The sequence below is a fragment of the Terrapene carolina genome, unplaced genomic scaffold (assembly GCF_002925995.2).
Source record: "Terrapene carolina triunguis isolate 2854851 unplaced genomic scaffold, T_m_triunguis-2.0 Scaffold268, whole genome shotgun sequence".
NCBI lineage: Eukaryota > Metazoa > Chordata > Testudines > Emydidae > Terrapene > Terrapene triunguis.
This window is the reverse complement of record NW_020664619.1, coordinates 760,300-780,056: the sequence shown is the minus strand read 5'-3', so window position 1 is coordinate 780,056 and position 19,757 is coordinate 760,300. Positions and strand designations below refer to the sequence as shown.

The window sequence follows — 19,757 nt, the reverse complement described above, 5'->3', positions numbered from 1 at the left end:
TGCTAGGGGAAAAAATTCCGGCACTGGTGCACGTGGCGAGCATGCACACCTATTGTGGAATAGACATGAGCAACACATCTCGAAGAACACCAGTTACGGAAAAGGTAACCATCTTTTCCATTTGAACAATCTCTCTGGTCTGATTGGAATTTTATGGAGTTCCTAGAAGTTAGAGCTGAAAAATATCTATTTTGTCATTTGAATGCACAAATCAGTGTTCTGAGTAACAATTGTGGATGTCCTATCTGTTTCCAACCTTTGACCACTGTTGCACGTCGACCAGTTGTTCACAGTGATTCCCAAATCTTCTTTCTGAGTGGCTGATTACCTTTAAACTATGTACGAGAAGTTTAAATTATTCCTTTCACTGTGCATTACCTTGCATTTATGAACATTGAATTCTGTCTGCCATTCTACCGTCTCGTATCCACATTGGGTTGCAGTCTATCTTAATTCATTCTCTATGCACCACGCAGAACTGAACTACAAAGAAAAGGCTGTGCTAACGTTGCAGTGTGCTTTCCGTCGCATCCTGGCATGTAGAGCAAGGGAGAAGCGCCTTAGGGAGCAGAGAGAATACACCGAGTTAATGGAGCGCCTCCAGAGAGAGGTAAGAAGTAAGTTTAATTGGAAATACAGAGAGAGCATTTAGAAGATTGGTAACTGCACCAATATAGCAATAGGATGTGCACGTGCAGGCCTTAATTGTGTTTTGACGCAGAGTCCAGCACTCTCAGCCATCAAGTGCACTTCTGACTGACTAATGCCTGCCCTATAGTGGCTCATTGCTGTTATCCTGACATTCATTTTTATTTAAAAAAAAAAAAAAAAAAAAAATTTTAATCAGTTTTGAGATAAGCTATGCACCATAATCTTCCACTATGGAAAGAAACTCCTAGGATTATGAGAGAGAAGATACTAGAGAACGGATTCTAAATACCTTTTCTCTGCTGTCTCAAATATATTTATTTTTCTCTTTTTTTCTAACCGTGTCTCTCTATTTTAAAGGTTCCCTGTACTATCTGGGATCATCCTCTTCCCCCCACCCCCAGCTCTGTCTGAAGTTTGCTGCCCTTTCCACAAGAATTTGTAGCCTATCACTTTCTACTGTAAAAACTAAATTTTAAATATTGGAAGGCTCTGTAATTTTTATAATAGAAAATGGGTTAAATATGATTGGAGGGACCATCAATGGTGAAACTGGAAAATAATAAATGGTGACAACCTCCCATGCTCTGCCTACATTCTATGCTCTGTCCACATGTGGTGCCAAAATGAATTGCCACTCAGAGTATATTGTGCAGATCTTCAATAATGATTGTGCCTCTTCTTTCCTGCATGCTTTAATCAGCATTGAACGAATTAATGTTAATACTTAAATTGTCATCATTAGGCTTCATTGTTAATGCCACTTGGAGATGAATGGACTAGCTCACATCTCTCAGAACTATTGTTCTTCTTCGAGTGCTTGTTCATGTCAATTCTAAGTAGGTGCGTGCGTGCTGCATGCACAGTCGCTAGAAGGTTTTTCCCCTAGTGGTATCTGTAGGGTCGGCTCTGGAGCCCCTTGGAGTCGCGCCTTCATGGTGCCGTATAGGGCCCTGCCAACCCCCGGCCTCTTCAGTTCCTTCTTAGTGCCCATGGCTGTTGTTGAAACAGTGGTTCTCTCTTGCTTCAGCAAGTGATTCCCTAGCGGACTTTTTTCTTTCTTCTTGTAAATAGTTAATAGTGTTAGTGTTTTAGTATAGTAAGTTAGTGACTTATCAGGGTCAGTCCCACCCCTTTTCCCCTGAGATCGGGGCATGCTTCGGTCTCAAGGTTTAAACCCAGTGGGGCTTGCCAAAAGCCTATGCCTAGGGGCGATCCCCACATGACATGTTTGAAGTGTATGGGAGAATCCCATCAAAAACATCATTGCAAGATTTGCAGGGGATTTTGTCCCAGAATGAAAAAGGAGAGGGACCAGTGACTGAAACTCCTCTTGATGGAGCCAGCTCTCTGCCCACATTCAGAGCCGAGTCCGTCTGAACCGGCACCCAGCATGTCTGCATCAGTGCGGAGTGCACTGGCTTCAATGAGGGAGCCCCCAGCACTGAGGAAAGACTCTGGGACGAAGGGTCCTCTGCACCATCAGGACTCTCTGGCACTGAAGAGCTCCTCACTTGGGGAGGTGCAGCACTGCTCCCAATCACCAGTGCTGCGAAAGAAGCATAGAAAGATGGATAGGAGGCACTCACCCACACTGAAAACAGCTGAGCATGAGAGCTTGAGTGGAGTGCGACCTGTGCCGGGCCACTACAGTTCCAGGCCGTCTAGTGCGGTACTGTGGACTCCGGCCCTGCTGAGGGGTCTGTCGAGTCCGGTGCCTCTGGACTCCCCTCCAAGGAAGTACCACGGAGAGACACTAGAGCTTCCCTCCACGCCGGAGACTTTTTTGAGGCAGCTAGGGACCTTATAGCCCTTATGGCACTGCTGTCTCTCGCCAGGTGTGAGAGGGCACCTGATGCCAGACCACTGGCACCACAAAGGCACTCGGTGCCATCTAGAGGCAAGCCAGCCATGTTGTGGCACTAGTCGACTTCTCTTCAGCACCGCTCTCCGACACCATCCAGCATCGACTCGCCTGGTCGCCATGGAGCGAGTCTTCACCATTGGAGGCGGAGTCTTATGCCTCAAAGGTAAGTCGGCACCACTCGTAGCATCGGCACCTAAGGCCCAATGCGGGGCAGTCTCTCCCCCTATGCCCTGGCCAGCGCAGTGGCAAGTGCCTGCACAATGGCCCTTTTGGACCCCATGGGCATTTCATCAGACTCAGAGTTCGTATTTAAGGGGGTCGCTATCAGTTGCCTCTGAAGGAAGAGCTCCTCTGCTGCCTCCTTTGACCCACGAGCATTCCTGCAATACCAAGACTGGCACCAGACCCAGCGCCAAGGTCGACAACGAGCCTGAGGAACCAGGACCGCATGATCTTTGCAAGCCAGAAGGGCAAGAACAGTGTCCCGTAGTGGCCTGAGCATCTTACTCTTCGTCTCCCGAGGGGATGGGGACCTCTGCACCCCAATAGCAGGGCTCACCAGGTGCTCCTGAGGAGGGTGGCCCAAAACCTGGGGCTCCAGGTAGGGGAGGTGTCAGAGTCCTCAGACCTCAGAGTGGACATCTTGACCCCGGCTGGCCCTTCATGGGTTGCCCTGCCATTAATAAAGACAATCCATGACACGACCAAAACATTGTGGCAGACTCCAGCATCTTTGCCCTCCACAGCAAAGAGAATGTAGAGGAAGTACTTCGTGCCTTCAAAAGGGTACGAATACCTCTATACCCACCCTCCACCGGGATCGCTGGTAATAGTGGCCACAAATGAATGTGAGCGGCAGGGGCAACAGAAGCCCACGCCAAAGGCAAAGAACACAAGAACATAAGAATGGCCCTACTGGATCAGACCAAAGGTCCATCTAGCCCAGTATCCTGTCTTCTGACAGTGGTCAGTGCCAGGTGCCCCAGAGGGAGTGAACAGAACAGGTAATCATCAAGTGATCCATCCCCTGTCGCTCATTCCCAGCTTCTGGCAAACAGAGGCTAGGGACACCATCCCTGCCCAGCCTGGCTAATAGCCACTGATGGACCTATCCTCCATGAATTTATCTAGTTCTTTTCTGAAACCTGTTACAGACTTGGCCTTCACAACATCCTCTGGCAAGGAGTTCCACAGCTTGACTCTGCGTTGTGTGAAAAAATACTTCCTTTTATTTGTTTTAAACCTGCCGCCTATTAATTTCATTTCGTGACCCCTAGTTCTTGTGTTATGAGAGATAGTAAACAACACTTCCTTATCTACTTTCTCTACACCAGTCATGATTTTATAGACCTCAATCATATCTCCCCTTAGCCGTCTCTTTTCCAAGCTGAAAAGTCTCAGTCTTCTTAATCTCCCCTCATATGGAAGCCGTTCCATACCCCTAATCATTTTTGTTGCCCTTTTCTGAACCTTTTCCAATTCCAATATATCTTTTTTGAGATGGGGCGAGCACATCTGCACACAGTATTCAACATGTGGACATACCATGGATCTGTATAGAGGCAACATGATATTTTCTGTCCTATTATCTATCCCTTTCTTAATTATTCCAAGAATTTTGTTTGCTTTTTTGACTGCCGCTGCACATTGAGTGGATGTTTTCAGAGAACTATCCACAATGACTCCAAGATCTCTTTCTTGAGTGGTAGCAGCTAATTTAGACCCCATCATTTTATATGTATAGTTGGGATTATGCTTTCCAATGTGAATTACTTTGCATTTATCAACTGTGACAAAGCTCTGTCCTTGACTCCGTGGGTCCTGTGTTTCTTGACGGATTTTGCTAGCCTCAGAGGCTCACTGTGACCCTCCACATAGCCCTTCTCTCTCTAGAGGCAAGGGTCACAGTCTACTGAGCCATTTTCATCATAAGCCAGCAAGGGAGGTGAGGAGAAGCAACCCTCCCTCGCACAGTCTTTGTTGTCTCCCAGTATCAGTGATTAATAAGGGAAGGGAGCGGGGAGCCTGGGCCCGCCCTCTACTCCGGGCTCCAGCCCAGGGACCCTAAAATTAGCAGCTATGGAAGCTGACTTTTTGGAAATAGGACGTGTACAATTCCCTGGGCCACTTCCCCACAGCAGCCCCCACTCAATATCTTCACAATTACCGCAGGGCCTCCTTCCTTGCACCTGATATAGATTTGTACTGCTTCGTTCCTTCAACAGCGCAGCTCCTGACACCCGCACCTCACTGACTAACTGGGAGGCTTTTAACTAGTTCCAGCCAGTCCTTGATTGGCTTCAGGTGTCCCAATCAATCTAGCTATCTCCACTGCCTTCTAGAAGGATCTTAATTGGCCCCAGGTGGCTTGATTAACCTGGAGCAACTGCCATTTGGTTACCATGGTACCAGGGATTTGTTTAGCCTGGGGCTAACATACCTGTTCCTCACTACTTTACTGTAGCCATCTGGCCTTGCCCTATCACACAACATAAAATTTCATCTGCCATTTTGTTGCCCAATCACCCAGTTTTGAGAGATCCCTCTTCGCAGTCTGCCTAGGTCTTAACTATCTTTAGTAATTTTGTATCATCTGCAAATTTTGCCACCTCACTGTTTATCCCTGTTTCCAGATCATTTATGAATATGTTGAATAGGACTGGTCCCAGAACAGACCCCTGGGGGACACCACTATTTACCTCTCTCCATTCTGAAAACTGACCATTTATACTTACCTTTCGTTTCCTATCTTTTAACCAGTTACCAATCCATGAGAGGCCCTTCCCTCTTATCCCATGACAGCTTACTTTGCTTTAGAGCCTTTGTTGAGGGACCTTGTCAAAGGCTTTCTGAAAACCTAAGTACACTATATCCACTGGATCCCCTTGGTCTACATGCTTCTTGACCCCCTCAAAGAATTCTAGTAGATTGGTGAGGCATGATTTCCCTTTACTAAAACTGTTGACTCTTCCTCAGCAAATTATGTTCATCTATATGTCTGACAATATTGTTCTTTATTATAGCTTCAACCAGTTTGCCCAGTACTGAAGTCAGGCGTACAAGCCTGTAATTGCCAGGATCATCTCTGGAGCCCTTTTTAAAAATTGGCATCACATTAGCTATCCTCTTCTCATCTGGTACAGAAGCTGATTTAAATGATAGGTTACAGACTACAGTTAGTAGTCCTGCAATTTCACATTTGAGTTCCTTCTCTAGACCTGGTGACTTATTGCTGTTTAATTTATCAGTTTGTTCCAAAATCTCCTCTAATGATACCTCAATCTGGGACAGTTCCTCAGATCTGTCACCTAAAAAGAATGGCTCAGGTTTGGGAATCTCCCTCACGTCCTCAGCCGTAAGGACTGATGCAAATAATTCATTTAGTTTCTCTGCAATGGCCTTCTCGTCCTTGAGTGCTCCTTTAACACCTTGATCGTCCAGTGGTCCCACTGGTTGTTTAGCAGGCTTCCTGCTTCTGATGTACTTAAAAAAAAATTGCTATTACTTTTTGAGTCTTTGACTAACTGTTCCTCAAATTCTTTTTTGGCCTTCCTAATTGTATTTTTACACTTCATTTGCCAGTGTTTCTACTCCTTTCGATTTTCCTCACTTGGATTTAACTTTTTAAAGGATGCCTTTTTGCCTCTCACTGCTTCTTTTACTTCGTTGTTTAGCCATGGTGGCTCTTTTTTGGTTCTCTTTACTATGTTTTTTAAATTTGGTGTATACATTTAAGTTGAGCCTCTATTATGGTGTCTTTAAAGAGTTTCCACGCAGCTTGCAGAGATTTCACTTTTGGCACTGTACCCTTTAATTTCTGTTTAACTAACCTTCTTATTTTTGTGTAGTTCCTCTTTCTGAAATTAAATGCTACAGTGTTGGGCCGCTGTGGTGTTTTTCCTGCCACAAGGATATTAAATTTAATTATATTATGGTCACTATTACCAAGCGGTTCAGCTATATTCACCTCTTGGACCAGATCCTGTGCTCCACTGAGGACTAAGGGCTGGTCTACACTGGGGGGGGGGGAATTGATCTAAGATACGCAACTTCAGCTACGTGAATAACGTAGCTGAAGTCGAAGTATCTTAGATCGACTTACCTGGGGTCCACACGGCGCGGGATCGACGGCCGCGGCTCCCCCATCGACTCTGCTACCACTGCTCGCTCCGGTGGAGTTCCGGAGTCGACGGGGAGCGCGTTCGGGGATCGATATATCACGTTTTAACGAGACGCGATAAATCAATCCCGGATAAATCGATTGCTACCCGCTGATATGGCGGGTAGTGAAGACGTACCCTAAATCAAGAGTTGCCTCTCCTCTGGTGGGTTCCAGGACCAGCTGCTCCAAGAAGCAGTCATTTAAGGTGTCAAAAAACTTTCTCTGCATTCTGTCCTGAGGTGACATGTACCCAGTAAACATGGGGAAAATTTAAATCCCCCATTATTATTATTGATTTTTTTATTTTAATAACCTCTCTAATCTCCCTGAGCATTTCACAGTCACTCTCACCATCCTGGTAAGGTGGTCGGTAATATATCCCTACCACTATATTCTTATTATTAGAGCATGGAATTTCTATCCATAGAGATTCTGTGGTACAGTTTGAGTCATTTATTATTTTTACTTCATTTGATTCTACTCTTTCTTTCACATTAATGCCACTCCCCCACCAGCACGACCTGTTCTGTCCTTCTGATATATTTTGTACCCTGGTATTAATGTAGCCCATTGATTATCCTCATTCCACCAGTTTCTGTGATGCCTATTATATCAATATCCTCATTTAATACGAAGCACTCTAGTTCACCCATTTTATTATTTAGACTTCTAGCATTGGTATATAAGTACTTTAAAAACTTGTCTCCTTTTAGCTGTCTGCCATTACACGATGTAATTGAATGGGACTCTTTTTTATTTGACTGTTTCTGATCAGATCCTGCCTGTATTTTATCATTTTCCATCCTCTCATCCTCATTAGGACATAGAGATTCTCTATTAATAGATCCTCCCCTAAGGGATGTCGGAACCATGTCCTCCTCCGCACCTGTCGGCTTTGCCCCAGCCCTTAGTTTAAAAACTGCTCTACGACCTTTTTAATGTTAAGTGCCAGCAATCTGGTTCCATTTTGGTTTAGGTGGAGCCCATCCTTCCTGTATAGGCTCCCCCTTTTCCAAAAGTTTCCCCAGTTCCTAATAAATCTAAACCTCTTCTCCCTACACCATCATCTCATCCACGCATTGAGACTCTGCAGTTCTGCCTGTCTGGCCCTGTGCGTGGAACTGGGAGCATCTCAGAGGATGCAAAGAAGCTGGACCTCTTCAGTAGGAAAATATACTCTATCAGGGGGCTCCAGCTTTGCATTGCAAATCAGCAGGCAGTCCTCAGTAGGTAAAGTTTCAAATCCTGGCAGGCCATGTCAAAGTTCAAGGAGCTGGTACTTTCGGACTTCAGGGTAGAATTTTCAGCACTAGTGGAAGAAGGAAAAATGGTGGCAAAGGCCTCATTGCAGGCCTCTCTGGATGTGGTGGATTCAGCGGCCTGCTCCATGTCATCACCGGTGGCCATGAGACAGAGTTCTTGGCTGCAGGCCTCGGGCCTCCCGCACAAGGTCCAGAAGATAATCCAGGACCTTCCCTTTGAAGGCCCAGCCTTATTCTCCAAGCAGACAGACTCGAAACTCCACTGCCTTAAAGACACCAGAGCCACGCTAAAATCCTTGGGGTTCCACACCCCTGCACCACAGAGGAAACGTTTCAAACCTCAATCCCTGCCACGTTTTTATGAAATACAGCCCAGGCAAGATTACAGTAGAAGCCAGGCAGAAACTCTAGAAGAAGGCCCCCTCTGGCTCCTTTCTCCTAAGGACCCAGCACTACTCGCCAGTCCTCCGGGTCAAAGCAGAACTTTTGAGGGTGCGCCCGGGAGTGAAGCACCAGTCCAAATTCTGGATCTACCTCAAATCCAAATCCTGGATCTACCTGTGGTTTTTGGATCATTTATCCCACTTCTATTGTGCGTGGGCCCAGATTACTTCAGATCAGTGGGTGCTACGCCTGATTGGACTGGGATATTCCCTTCAATTCAGTTCTCTTCCCTCCTTCCCACACCCCTTCCCCGTCCCTCTTCATGGACCCTTAAGAGCAACTCTTAATACAGGAGATGCAGATGCTCCTAAGAATGGGAGCTGTAGAGGAGGTCCCCGGGAGTTAAAGGGCAAAGGGCTCTACTCCCACTATTTTCTAATCCCAAAAGCCAAAGGTGGTCTTAGACCCATCTTGGACAGATTCATGAAGAAGCTGAGGTTCCGCATGGTCATTCCTGCCTTGGATCCAAGGGATTGGTATGCCACCCTCGACTTGAAGGATGCGTATTTTCACGTATCAATAATCCCAAATCACAGAAGGTTCCTCAGGTTCATAGTGAACCATACCCACTATCAGTTTATGGTCCTCCCCTTCTGCCTGTCAGTGGCCCCTCATGTGTTCACCAAGTGCACGGCAGTCGTTGCCACATTCCTGAGGAAACAAAGTATACAGGTGTTTCCATACCTCGATGACCAGCTGATCAAGGGACACACCAGGGCGCAGATAGAAGAGCATGTGGACCTGATAAGGTCAACTTTTGACTGGCTAGGCCAGAGGTGGGCAAACTACGGGCCGCGCCCGGCCCATCAGACTTTTTAATCTGGCCCTTGAGCTCCTGCCAGGGACTGGGGTGGGTGGCTTGCCCTGCTCCGGCACTCCAGCCGGGGAGTGGGGTTGGAGGCTTGCCCCGCTCGGTGCATGCTGTGGCTCCACGCGGCTCCCGGAAGCAGCGGCATGTCCCCCCTCCAGCTCCTACGCATGGGGCAGCTAGGGGGCTCCACACGCTGCCCCTGCCCCAAACGCCACCCCCCGCAGCTCCCATTGGCTGGGAACCACGGCCAATGGGAGCTGCAGGGGCAGCACCTGCGGACGGGGCAGCGTGCAGAACCACCTGGCTGCACCTCTGCATAGGAGCTGGAGGGGGGGACATGCCACTGCTTCCAGGAGCTGCTTGAGGTAAGCGCTGCCCAGAGCCTGCACCCCTGACCTCCTCCACGCCCCAACCCCCTGCTCCAGCCCTGATCCCCCATCTGCCCTCCGAACCCCTCGGTCCCATTCTGGAGCACCCTCCTACACCCCAAACCCCTCATCTCCAGCCCCACCCCAGAGCCCGCACCCCCAGCCGGAGCCCTCACCCATGCACCCCACACCCCATCCCCCTGCCTCAGCCTGGAGCCCCCTCCCGCACCCTGAACTACTCATTTCTGGCCCCACCCCAGAGCCCGCTCCCCCGCTGGAGCCCTCACCCCCTCCTGCACCCCAAACCAAAATTTTGTGAGCATTCATTGGCCACCATACAATTTCCATATGCAGATGTGGCCCTCAGGCTAAAAAGTTTGCCCACCCCTGGGCTAGGCCTATTGGTAAATACACAAAAGTTGACTCTTACTCCCACTCAAAGGATAGAGTTCATATGGGCTGTGCTGGATTCAAAGCAAGCCAGAGCATTGCTCCCGGAGTCTCGTTTCCAGGCTATTTTCTCCATCACAGAGGACCTCAGACACTACTACCCTACTATCATGGCACAGAACTGCCTGAAACTTCTGTGGCACATGGCGGCATGTACGTATGTGGTTCAGCAAGCAAGACTGTGGCTCTGGACTCCTCAGTCTTGGCTGGCATTAGCGTATCGCCCAAGATGAGACCACTTGGACAAGGTGGTTGCGCTCCCCTCTTTGGTAGTCGAGGCCCTCCTGTGGTGGCTCAGTACATGAACGGTCTGCGCAAGGGCTCCTTTCTCAAGATCTCACCCCGCACTATCTCTAGTTACAGATGGGTCAGGGGTGGGCTGGGGAGCTCACCTTGGGAAGCTGAGGACTCAAGGCCTCTGGTCCCAAGAGGAGGTCTCGCTCCACATCAATGTCAGAGAGCTAAGAGTAGTACGCCTGGCCTGCTAGACCTTTCAAGCCCTACTGGAGGGAAAATCTTTATCGGTCATGAGGGACAATACAACAGCGATGTTTTATATAAATAGACAGGGTGGAGCATGTTCCTCTCCCCTGTGTGAGGAAGCCCTCAATCTGTGTGAGTTCTGCATAGCCCACTTGATACACCTCGAGGCTTCTTACCTTCCAGGATCCCAAAACAAGTTGGTGGACCATCTCAGCCGGTCCTTCTGCAACCACGAGTGGTCTATTTGCCCGGACATTGTGAACAGCATCTTCCAAAGGTGGGGAGTTCCCCACATAGACTTGTTTGCAACAAGACACAACAGAAAGTGCCTGCAGTTCTGTTCCCTCCTGAATCACAGCCGGTGCTCGATCACAAACACATTCCTCCTGCCCTGGAAGGACCATCTGTTCTATGCGTTTCCACCCATCCTGCTAATTCACAAGGCTCTGCTGAAGGTCGGGAAGGAAAGGTCACCTTTGATATTGATAGCTCCAGCCTGGCCATGTCAGCACTGGTATACTACACTCCTAAACCTGTCGGTGGAGACACCAATCAGCCTGCCCCTAGTTCCACACTTGATCACACAGGACCATAGCCGTGTTCAACATCCTAACCTCAAGTCTCTCCACCTCACAGCATGGAAACTCCATGGCTAAGCCCCTTGGAGTTGGCATGCTCAGGACCCATTAGAGAGGTCCTTGGCAGCAGGAAACCATCCACTAGGGCCACATACCTGGCTAAGTGGAAAAGATTTTCCATCTGGTCAATGCAGAAGGGAACTTCGCCTTTGCAGTCATCAATACCCTACATTTTGGACTATTCGTTGCACCTAAAACAGCAAGGGCTGTCAGGGTCCTCCATAAAGGTTCCCTTGACTGCGATTTTGGCGTTCCACCCCTGGGTCGCCGACCAATCAGTCTTTGCTAACCCAATTGTTGGCTGTTTTTCTCAAGGGACTGGACAGGTTATACCCCCAAATGCGACAACCAATCCCTGCATGGGATCTCAATCTTGTACAATCAAGATTAATGGGACCCCCGTTTGACCCCCTAGTGACTTGTTCACTGCTCTACCTATCCTGGAAGGTGGCTTTCCTGGCAGATATCACTTCAGACAGGAGGGTCTCTGAACTCAAGCCTTCGCATCTGAGCTCCTGTACATGATGTTCTGTAAGGACAAGGTTTGACTACAGCCTCACCCAGCCTTCCTTCTGAAGGTAGTCTCACAATTCCACACAAACCAAGACACTTTCCTCGGTTTTCTACCTAAAGCCGCATGACAACAGCCGAGAGCGAAAACTCCATTCCCTGGACATTAGGTGGCCGTTGGCCTTTTATATTGAAAGGACAAAACTGTTTCGGAAGACAACTCAGCTTTTTGTAGCAATAACTGACAGAATGAAGGGCTGCCCGGTGTCATCCCGGAGAATCTCATTGTGGATCACATCTTTGTATTCGTGCGTGCTATGATTTGGCAAAGATACATGCACCTGCACTGACAGCACACTCCATTAGGGCTCAGACGTTTTCAGCAGCTTTTCTGGCACAGGTCCCAATCTGTAGAGCTGCAGCATGGTCGTCTATGCACACCTTTAGTTTGCATTATGCTATTGTACAAGTCAGAGACGATGCCACATTTGGCAGGGCAGTACTTCAATCCGTGAATCAGTGATGCAAGCTGCGTGACCTCTGACCCCTCCTTCTAGGGACTGCTTGGGAGTCACCTACTTGGAATCTATATGAGCAAGCACTCAAAGAAGAAAAAATGGTTAGATACCTTTTCAAAACTGTTGTTCTTCGAGATGTGTTGCTACGTCCATTCTAAGACCCACCCACCTACCCCTCTGTCGGAGTCAGCTGGTGAGAAGGAACTGACGAGGCGGGGGGGGAGGTGTCGGCAGAGCCGTATATACGGCACCATGAAGGCGCGACTCCAGGGGGCTCCAGAGCTGACCCTACCGATACCACTAGGGAAAAAAAACTTCCGGTGACTGCATGCGGCACTCACACACCTACTTGGAATTGACATGAGCAACACATCTCGAAGAACAACAGTTACCAAGAGGTAGGTAACCGTTTTTTTCAGTCTGCCTGCAGACTCAGACAGACTTCATGGAATTGGTTAAAGTTGGGGCATATTTTGAAGATTGTCTTCACAACCATAAAGCTAGATACTTCATTTTTAAAATGAAAGTTGAGACCTTGGAGCAAAGATAGCAGCTTTCCTAGAAAAGCTTGAGCTCTCTCAACTGGCAAAGTCCAACCCCTGAAGGCTTCAAACTGCTGCAGAAATAATAGTCGCAATTAGAAAGGTGGGGCTTAGGGCCTCTTTCCTGGAGCTTGGGGTACATGAAAGAAGTAGCACGGGGTGTGTGTGCAAACTAAGGCCCGTGGGCCACGTCCGGATCCATCAGGCCTTTTAATCCAGTCCTTGAGCTCCCGCCAGGGAGCAAGGTCAGGGGCTTGTCCCGCTCTGGCGCTCCAGCTGGGGAGTGGGGTCGGGGGCTTGCTGCGCAGCTCCCAGAACAAAAGGCAAGTCCCCCCTCCAGCTCCTACACATAGGGACAGCCAGGGGGCTCTCTGCAAGCTGCCCCCTCCCCAAGCACCGCCCCCACAGCCCCCATTGGCTGGGAACTGTGGCCAATGGGAGCTGCAGGGGCAGCACCTGTGGACGAGGCAGCATGCAGAGCCACATGGCCGGCTCTGTGCCTCCGCGTAGGAGTCAGAGGGGGGACATGCTGCTGCTTCTGGGAGCTACTTGAGGTAAGCGCCGCCTGGAGCCTGTACCCCTGAGCTCCCCCCATGCCCCAACCCCCTGCCCCAGCCCTGATCCCCCTCCCACCCCCCAACCCCTCAGTCCCAGCCTGGAGCACCCTTCTGCACCCCAAACCCCTCATCCCCAGCCCCACTCCAGAGCCTGCACCCCCAGCGGGAGCCCTCCACCCCCACTGCACCCCTGCCCCAGCCCTGATCTCCCTCTCACCCTCCGAACCCCTTGGTCCCAGCCTGGAGCACCCTCTTGCACCCCAAACCCTTCATTCCCAGCCCCACCCCAGAGCCCACACCTCCAGCCAGAGCCCTCACACACACACCCCTGCACCCCAGCCCCCAGCCCAGATCCCCCTCCCACACTCTGAACTCCTCATTTCTGGCCCCACCCCAGAGCCTTCACCCCCAGCCAGAGCCCTCACCCCAACCCCCAATTTCATGAGCATTCATGGCCCACCGTCCAATTTTTATACCCAGATGTGGCCCTCAGGCCAAAAAGTTTGCACACCCCTGAAATAGCATCTCAGCATCTCATAAATTAGATGGAAAAAAGGGACCATAATAATCATCTGATTCTAGACTGATCTGCACAACACAAGAGATAGAATTGCACTTCATGATTCATACACTGATTCATAACTTGTGTACGTCTTCACACAATGCACAGTTAACCTGTGGGACTCATTGCCAGGGGACATTGTGAAGCCAAAACTACAACGGGATTCAAAAAAGAACTAGATGTGTTCATGAAGGATAGGTCCATCAATGGCTATTAGTCAAGATGGTCAGGGATGCAATCCCATGCTCTGGATGTCCGTAGACTCTGATTGCCAGAAGCTGGGAGTGGACAGCAGGGAATGGATCACTCAATGATTGCCTGTTCTGTTCATTCCCTCTGAAGCACCTGGCACCAGCCGCTGTCAGAACACAGGATGCTGGGCTAGATGGACCATTGGTCTGACCCAGCAAGGCCATTCTGATGTTCTTATGTAACTTGTGGTTGAACTGGAGCATCTCTTTTAGAAAGATGCCCAATCTAGATTTAAAGATTTCAAGTGACAGAGAATCCATCGCATCCCTTGGTAATCTGTTCCAGTGCTTAATTATCCTATTAAAATGTGTGCCTTATTTTCCATTTAAATTTGTCTAGTTTCAACTTCTAGACATTGGATTTTATGTCTTTATCTGCTTAATTAAAGCTCTCTCTAACATCAGAATTTTTCTCCCTGTATCATGCTGTCCTGTGAAAACTGTAATTGTCTCAGTGTTACTTTGTGCATCCCTGTCTATTGTATCATTCAGATGTCTCTTACGGTACATTTAGACTGTAAGCTCTTAGAGGCAGGTGCGGTCTCTTTGTTATGTTATGATTGTGTACATAGCGTAGCACAACATGGCACTGCTGCTGCATTATAAATAATCATAGACCTGGAAGGGACTCGAGAGGTTGTCTAGTCCAGTCCCCTGCACTCGTGGCAGAACTAAGTATTATCTAGACCATCCCTGGCAGGTGTTTGTCCAACCTGCTCTTAAACATCTCCAATGATGGAGCTTCCACGACCTCCCTGGGCAATTTATTCCAGTGCTTAACCACCCTGACAGTTAGGAAGTTTTTCCTAATGTCCAACCTAAACCTCCCTTGCTGCAATTTAAGCCCATTGCTTCTTGTCCTATCCTCAGAGGTTAAGAAGAACAAATTTTCTCCCTCCTCCTTGTAACAACCTTTTACATACTTGAAAACTGTTATCATGTCCCCTCTCAGTCTTCTCTTTTCCAGACTAAACAAACCCAATTGTTTCAATCTTCTCTCATAGGTCATGTTTTCTAGACCTTTAGTCATTTTCAGAGGGGTAACCGTGTTAGCCTGAATCTGTAAAAAGCAACAGTGGGTCCTGTGGCACCTTTAAGACTAACAGAAGTATTGGAGCATAAGCTTTCTGATGAAGTGGGCATTCACCCACGAAAGCTTATGCTCCAATTCTTCTGTTAGTCTTAAGGTGCCACAGGATCCTCTGTTGCTTTTAGTCATTTTCGTCACTCTTCTCTGGACTCTCTCCAATTTGTCCACATCCTTCCTGAAATATGGCACCCAGAACTTGGCATAATACTCCAATTGAGGCCTAATCAGCGCGGAGTAGAATGGAATTACCTCTCGTGTCTTGCTTACAACACTCCCGCTAATACATCCCAGAATGATGTTTGCTTTTTTGCAACAGTCTTACACTATTGACTCATAGTTAGCATGTAGTCCACTATGACCCCCAGATCCCTTTCCGCAGTACTCCTTCCTATGCAGTCATTTCCCATTTTGTATGTGTGCAACTGATTGTTCCTTCCTATGTGGAGTACTTTGCATTTGTCCTTATTGAATTTCATCCTATTTACTTCAGACCATTTCTCCAGTTTGTCCAGATTATTTTGAATTTTAATCCTATCCCCCAAAGCACTTGCAACCCCTCCCAGCTTGGTATCGTCCACAAACTTTATATAGTAGCTCCATCTAGGTTGCATTTACCTAGTTTGTTTATGAGAATGTCATGTGAGACAGTATCAAAAGCTTTACTGAGGTCAAGATATACCACAACTACTGCTTCCCCCCATCCACAAGGCTTGTTACCCAGTCAAAGAAAGCTATCGGGTTGGTTTGACATGATTTGTTCTTGACAAATCCATGCTGACTTGTTACTTATTACCTTATTATCTTCTAGATGTTTGCAAATTGATCGCTTAATTATTTGCTCCATTATCTTTCCGGGTACAGAAGTTAAGCTGATTGGTCTGTAATTCCTTGGGTTGTCTTTATTTCCCTTTCTATAGATTGGCACTATATTTGCCCTTTTCCAGTCTTCTGGAATCTCTCCCATCTTCCATGACTTTTCAAAGATAATTGCTAATTGCTCAGATATCTCCTCAGTCAGCTCCTTGAGTATTTTAGGATGCATTTCATCAGGCCCTGGTGACATGAAGACATCTAATTTGTCCAAGTAATATTTAACTTGTTCTTTCCCTATTTTAGCCTCTTCTGATCCTACCTAATTTTCACTGGCATTCACTATGTTAGACATCCAATCACCCCCAACCATCTTGGTGAAAACTGAAACGAAGAAGTCATTAAGCACCTCTGCCATGTCCACATTTTCTGTTGTTGTTATAATAATTATATTATAATAATAACTTATTCAATAAGTTATTATAATAATAACTTAATTATTATAATTATAATAACAATGGAGAAACCATCTTCAGCCTAGGGTTGCCAACTGTCTAATCGCACAAACCCAACACCCCTGCCAAGTCCCTTCTCCGAGGGGCCATCCCCCACTCACTCCATTCCCCATCCCCCACCCTCACTCACTCTCACTGGACTGGGGCAGGCGGTTGGGTGCAGGGGGGGGGTGCGGGCTCTGGGCTGGGGAGTAGGGCCAAGGGGTTCAGAGTGCGGGAGGGGGCTCTGGGCTGAGCCTGGGGCAGAGGGTTGGGGTGCAGGAGGGGGTGTGCGGTTCGGGCTCTGGGACAGAGTTTGGGTGTGGGAGGGGGTGCAGGTTCTGGGAGGGAGTTTGGGTGTGGGAGGGGGATCAGGGCTGGGGTAAGGGTGCAGGAGTGGGTAAGGGTTGCGGGCTCCAGCCAGGCGGCGCTTACCTCGGGCAGCTCCTGGAAGTGGACGGCATGTCTGGCTCCTAGGCTCAGGGGTGGCCAGGTGGCTCTGCACACCGCCCCCTGCCTGCAGGCACTGCCCCCACAGCTCCCATTGGCCACAGTTCCCATTGGTAGCGCTCAGGGTGGGGGCAGCTCTCAGAGACCCCCTGGCCGCCCTTGCACCTAGGAGCTGAACATGTCAGCTGCTTCCAGGAGCTGCGCGGAGCCAGAGCAGGTAGGGAGTCTGCCTTAGCCTCGCTGCGCTGCCAACCAGACTTTGGCCTATTAAAATCTCCCGGATTGCCTTTAATAGTCACCAGGAGATTGAGGCCAATTTCAGGAGACTCCCGGCCAATCTGGGAGGGTTGGCAACCCTACTTCAGCCCACTTCCCTTTCCATGTGGGTGCTTGGAGCCTCTGTTTTCTGGTGCCCATGGCTGAGAGTCCCTTTGAGTTTTGAGCTGCAATGACTGTTTTATTGCAGGCCTTCATTGCGATGGTGAAGAAGGAGCAGGAAGAAGCTGAACGGGAGAGACAGAAAGAGGAAGAAAAAAAGAAGCAGCAGCGAGAAATACAACAAAGGAAGAAACGGATGCTGGAGGCGGCATTTGATGGGGATGTGGAAGAGATGAAGGCTGTGCTAAAGGAAGTTAGTACTTGGGAGGGGAGAGGTTCCATAGGAACTGGAATACACATAAGAAAGGGAGGGACCTCATATCCTTTTCTGTGAGCTCTGTTCATTTCCAAATGTTTTGATTTGGATCATAGTCCATTGTTGAAGGCTGTAGAAATGGTTCCTTCTGAAACATGCTTTATGCAAGAGGCCCCAAGCCTCCTGGTTCCTCCCCTCAGAGACTTGTTCATTAGGTAACAAAGGACAAAACACAAATGAAGTAGGGAGCTAGTAAGGTGTTTGCCATGCATCTGGGTTGCATCATGCTGTGTTTGTCTCTTCCTGCCTCTAATCTCTTTCTGCCTGCTTTGATCGCCTGCTTTGATCATGAGCTCTTTGATGCAGGGAGTATGCTTTGTGTGTGTGTCTGGAAAACACCTGAAACTTCACAATGTAAATAAACTGTATCCAAAAATCTCTCTTCACTAATCTTTCAGCTAATACACAATTCCCAGGGGTACCCAGAGCAGAAGGCATTCTTTTCCCATTCTCCATGTTTATCTTCTCCATTTGTCTGGTTCTATCCAGGTGTCAGATTTGGATACTAAGAATGGTGTGGGTACCGATGAAAAAGGGAAGGCCATGCGTCTCTCTAATCACATCAACATGGTGGAGTGCACTGACGCCAATGGGAACACCCCCCTTTCAGAGGCAGCAGGAGGTGGCCACCCCAACGCTATCAAGCTGCTGATAGAAAATGGAGCCAATCCCAACTGCAAGGTATGAAATTGTGGTGGTGGAAGAAAATAGGCCACAACTGAAATGGGAACTGCCTGAGATTCAATAGAACAAGACTCACAGCAACTTGTATAAACAATGTTATGAAAGATAGCTTGGCTAGACTGCGGGGTCAGCTAATGTGCTATGTGTCTAATTGCACTTCAGTACTCAACTCATACTGCCTTACTTGCTGTAGTGGGGATAAGAGGGCAAGGTTCAATTCTTAGTAGGTAATTAACCCCTAAGACAGTCCATTGGGGGTCCAGAATTGATATCCATGTGGGAGAGATCTCCAAGGTGGTAAATAGTTAGGAGGGGCTGTGTTAAATCCTCCACCAGCAGAATCCCCAGCACAGTAATAGAGTGGTTTCTTCATGTGTTTGTCCACATGGATTGTAGCCTTTGTGCACATGTGTACCATGCATATGAGACTGGACTTTTTTGGCCAGCAGAATCCATTGGGGCCATGCCTGTGCTCTGGATGTCCTTGCCTCCCCCCAACCCAAGGCCATCAAGTATGGAGGTGCCCTACTGTCCCTCAGTTCCTTCCTACCACTAATGGTAGTGAGACCATCAGTATAATAATGCCTGCATCTGTAATTTTCACTCCATGCATCTGAAGAAGTGGGTTTGTTACCCACGAAAGCTTATGCCCAAAAAAATCTGTTAGTCTTTAAGGTGCCACTGGACTTCTTGTTGTTTTTGTGGATACAGACTAACATGGCTACCCCCTGGTAGTGAGACAGAATCCCTGCAGTGTCCACCTGCTTCTCTGCGAGCATTAGTGTTAAAGTTCTTAGGACTTGGCCATGCAGTGAGATAATGCATGGCAAGCTAGTGTGGAAGTAGAGCACACTAGTGCACTGTAGATTCACACCCTGGCTTCCCATATGTTAACTTGCCATGTAGACAAGCTCTTAGTATTATTAATTAATTATTTGTTAGTCTGTAAGCGTCTTAGTCATCTCAGGCTCAACAGTCAAAGAACAGCCAATAGCCTGACAAAAGTCCCTCTGCTGCCTCTGTGCTAACAGTTAAACATGTACCAGTGATACCCACTAAACATGTGGACTGCCCTTCCTCCAGCGTCAACCTCAATATACTAATCGCTTCAGTAACTTGTTCATTGGTACCCAGTTCATAGGTGCAGTCCCTGTCAGTACCTAGAGCATATATGGTACCAAGGGATTTAGCTATAGGCCAGGTACTGGAGTCGTCATTGCTAGACAGGTTGAAGGTGAGGCTGGCTAGACCACTGTGATGGATTGGATCACAGAAACCCCCTTGGGAGCTACACCCGATGTGCCAAGACTACCCCTGCTTCTGTTTTCCCTGCCAGCTCAGGACTCCAGCACCCTGTCTTGCTGAATTAGACACTCCAGTCCACTTCAACACAGACCCAGGGTCTGAATCACTTGTCCCAAAGCTGCAAGTTTACCTGAAAACAGCTCATAGAAGTGTGCTT

At 48.3% G+C, this 19,757-nt stretch overlaps 1 protein-coding gene across 1 annotated transcript in view; it reads left to right on the top strand.

The window, feature by feature from the left end:
* Nucleotides 1-19,757, top strand: part of IQANK1 (IQ motif and ankyrin repeat containing 1) — a 121,937-nt gene that overhangs the window by 41,762 nt on the left and 60,418 nt on the right. The window contains exons 5-7 of the mRNA XM_026657695.1: nucleotides 477-610; nucleotides 17,384-17,548; nucleotides 18,101-18,292. Coding sequence (XP_026513480.1) covers nucleotides 477-610; nucleotides 17,384-17,548; nucleotides 18,101-18,292 — 491 coding nt within the window. The remainder of the gene's footprint in view (nucleotides 1-476; nucleotides 611-17,383; nucleotides 17,549-18,100; nucleotides 18,293-19,757) is intronic.